Raw genomic sequence first — 2,821 nt, forward strand, 5'->3', positions numbered from 1 at the left:
ATATTTTAAATAATGACAATTGTATAATGGTTTTAAATGAATTTAATATTTCAGTTTTCAGTTATTTTAGTACACCATGTTAAACTAAAAGAAATAATTTGAGCTTTTTTATTGTATTTTATTTCAGTTAAATTTGATTTTAAGTAATTACATTTTTTTTACAGTTTTAAAATGAATTAAATATTTCCGTTTTTGTTATTTTAGTACATTAGGTTAAACTAAATGAAATGTAATTTATTTATTTTTTTTATTTAAGTTTATTTAATAAAGAATAAATAAATTTAACAAAAATATTTATTATTTTATATTTGAATGTAATACTTTTACAATATTTTCATTTTTTATTTTATTTTAGTTAAATTGTATTATATTTTAAATAATGACAATTGTATAATGGTTTTAAATGAATTTAATATTTCAGTTTTCAGTTATTTTAGTACACCATGTTAAACTAAAAGAAATAATTTGAGCTTTTTTATTGTATTTTATTTCAGTTAAATTTGACTTTAAGTAATTAAATTTTTTTACAGTTTTACAATGAATTAAATATTTCAATTTAAATATTTAAAAATAATTTTAAGCTTTTTTATTTTTATTTTATTTCAGTTAAACTAAATTTTTACAGTTTTATAATGAATTATTTCAGTTTTAGTTATTTTAGTTCATCAAGTTAAACTAAATGAAATTAGAAATGTTGCTTTTGCAACTAGCTGAAATAAAATAAGTTTAATGTTTTTTTTATATTTTATTAAATTTTTTATTCCAGTGACATTTAGTTTTATTTTAGAGTTAAATTAATTTAAATAAAAATAAATTAGTAATCCTAACTTGGCAATTAGCTGATTTAAAAAAAAAAAAAAGTTTAACATTTTTAAATTTTATTGTTATATTTTTTATATTTTAGTACACAAGGTTAAACAAAAAAAAAATTAAGCTTTTCATTTTTATTTTATTTCAGTTAAATTACATTTTTACAGTTTTAAAATGAATTACTTCAGTTTTAGTTATTAGTTCATCAAGTTAAACTAAATGAAATTAGAAATGCTGCATTTGCAACTAGCTGAAATAAAATTTAGTTTTATGTTTTTAAAGTTTAATGTTTTTTTTATATTTTAATTTATTTTATTCCAGTAACATTTAGTTTTATTTTAAAGTTAAATTAATTTAAATAAAAATAAATTAGAAATCCTAACTTGGCAACTAGCTGAAATAAAGTAAGTTTAATGTTTTTAAGTCTTATTGTTATATTTTTTATATTTTAGTACACCAGGTTAATCGAAAAGAAATAATTTATTTTAATTTATTATTTAATTAATTTTATTTTATAGTTAAAATGAATTATTTCAGTTCAGTTATTTTGAAATAAAATAAGTTTAAGGTTTGTAATGATATTTTTCTTTATGATTTTAGTTTCAATAAAGTATAATAACCCTGTCAGGACAAACAAATGAGAAGCATGAGGTGTCTCAGTTTGCTCTCCATTTAAACTCATTGTCATGTAAGAGAAACAATTGAGCTCTTTCTCATGTGATTTTTCATCCCATGGGATCCTCCCTTCCTCAGAACCTGGACTCGTTTCATCTTAAACTGAGAAGATGAGTGAAAGCCCTCTGATGGAGTACGAGCTGCCATCTCTGGCTCCCGTCTCGGGCCCCGGGGCCACGGCGGGGCTCCTGCTGGCTCCGGACACCGAGCAGATCACAGCGCTTTGTTTCGTGGGACTCCTGCTGCTGTTTTTGGTGTTTCTGCTGGTGCGCTGCTTCCGGATTCTTCTGGACCCCTACAGCAGCATGCCGTCCTCATCGTGGACTGATCATAAAGACGGTCTGGAGAGGGGACAGTTCGATTATGCGCTGGTCTGACAGAACAATTACAAAACCGTATGTTCGACTGAGAGCTGGAAGAAGTACAACAATCTAACAAAACTGGTCAAAAACATATTTAACCTCCAACAAAAAGGTGAATTATTTTATTATAATAATAAAATTACTAGAATGCACAAAATAATGTTTTAATTCAATTATTAAATATATATCTGACAGTTTTGACCTAATTTATGCTAACAATTTTTTTTAGTAATTTCCTTTATTTTGCTTACTTTTTTTTGCATTGTTTTTCTTTCAGTTTTAGTATCCATTAAGTCAAATAAAATGTTGTCTTTGGCAACTAGCTTAAATACAATAAGCTTAATTTTCAATATTTTATTTTATTTCAGTTAAAATTTAATTTTAAATAATGACAATTTTATAATGAATAGATATATAATATCTATTATTTTATTCATATTTACTATTATATTTATTATTTTATTGTATTAAATATTTAACTTAAGAAATATTAAATACATTTAATAAAATATTTTATTTATTCATTTTTATTTTAATATATTTTTCAATATTTTCATAACATTTCTGCCCCAGAATGTTCATTACTGGAGTGCACAAAATAATGTTTTAATTGAGTTATCAAACAGTTATGACTTAATGTATGCAAAAAAATATATATATATTTTAATAATTTGTTTAAATTTGCTTAATGAACTACTGAAAATAGGGCTCAATGTCTTTTTTTTTTGCCATTTTTTTCTTTGCATTTTTTGCATTTTTTTTTTTCTTTCAGTTTTAGTTTTAATACATTAAGTTAAATAAAATGCCTTGGCAACTAGCTTAAATAAAATAAGTTAAATGTTTTTTTTTATTATTTCAGTTACATTTTATTTCATTTTAAATAATGACAATTTCCAAATAATGGTTTTAAAATAAATATAATATCTATTATTATATTGGTATTAAGATCTACTATTATATGTATTATTTTATTT

General features: G+C 22.4%; 1 protein-coding gene across 1 annotated transcript; it reads left to right on the forward strand.

Annotated features, from left to right (window-relative positions):
- The first annotated feature begins 1,571 nt into the window (after window positions 1-1,571).
- LOC141344954 (cortexin-1) lies at window positions 1,572-2,027 on the forward strand. Its single transcript, XM_073849856.1, has one exon. It carries the CDS (start codon window positions 1,596-1,598, stop codon window positions 1,860-1,862), a length of 267 nt encoding a protein of 88 aa, XP_073705957.1. The 5' UTR covers window positions 1,572-1,595; the 3' UTR covers window positions 1,863-2,027.
- The last annotated feature ends 794 nt before the right edge of the window (window positions 2,028-2,821 follow it).

Source organism: Garra rufa, chromosome 10 (assembly GCF_049309525.1).
Source record: "Garra rufa chromosome 10, GarRuf1.0, whole genome shotgun sequence".
Lineage (NCBI taxonomy): Eukaryota > Metazoa > Chordata > Actinopteri > Cypriniformes > Cyprinidae > Garra > Garra rufa.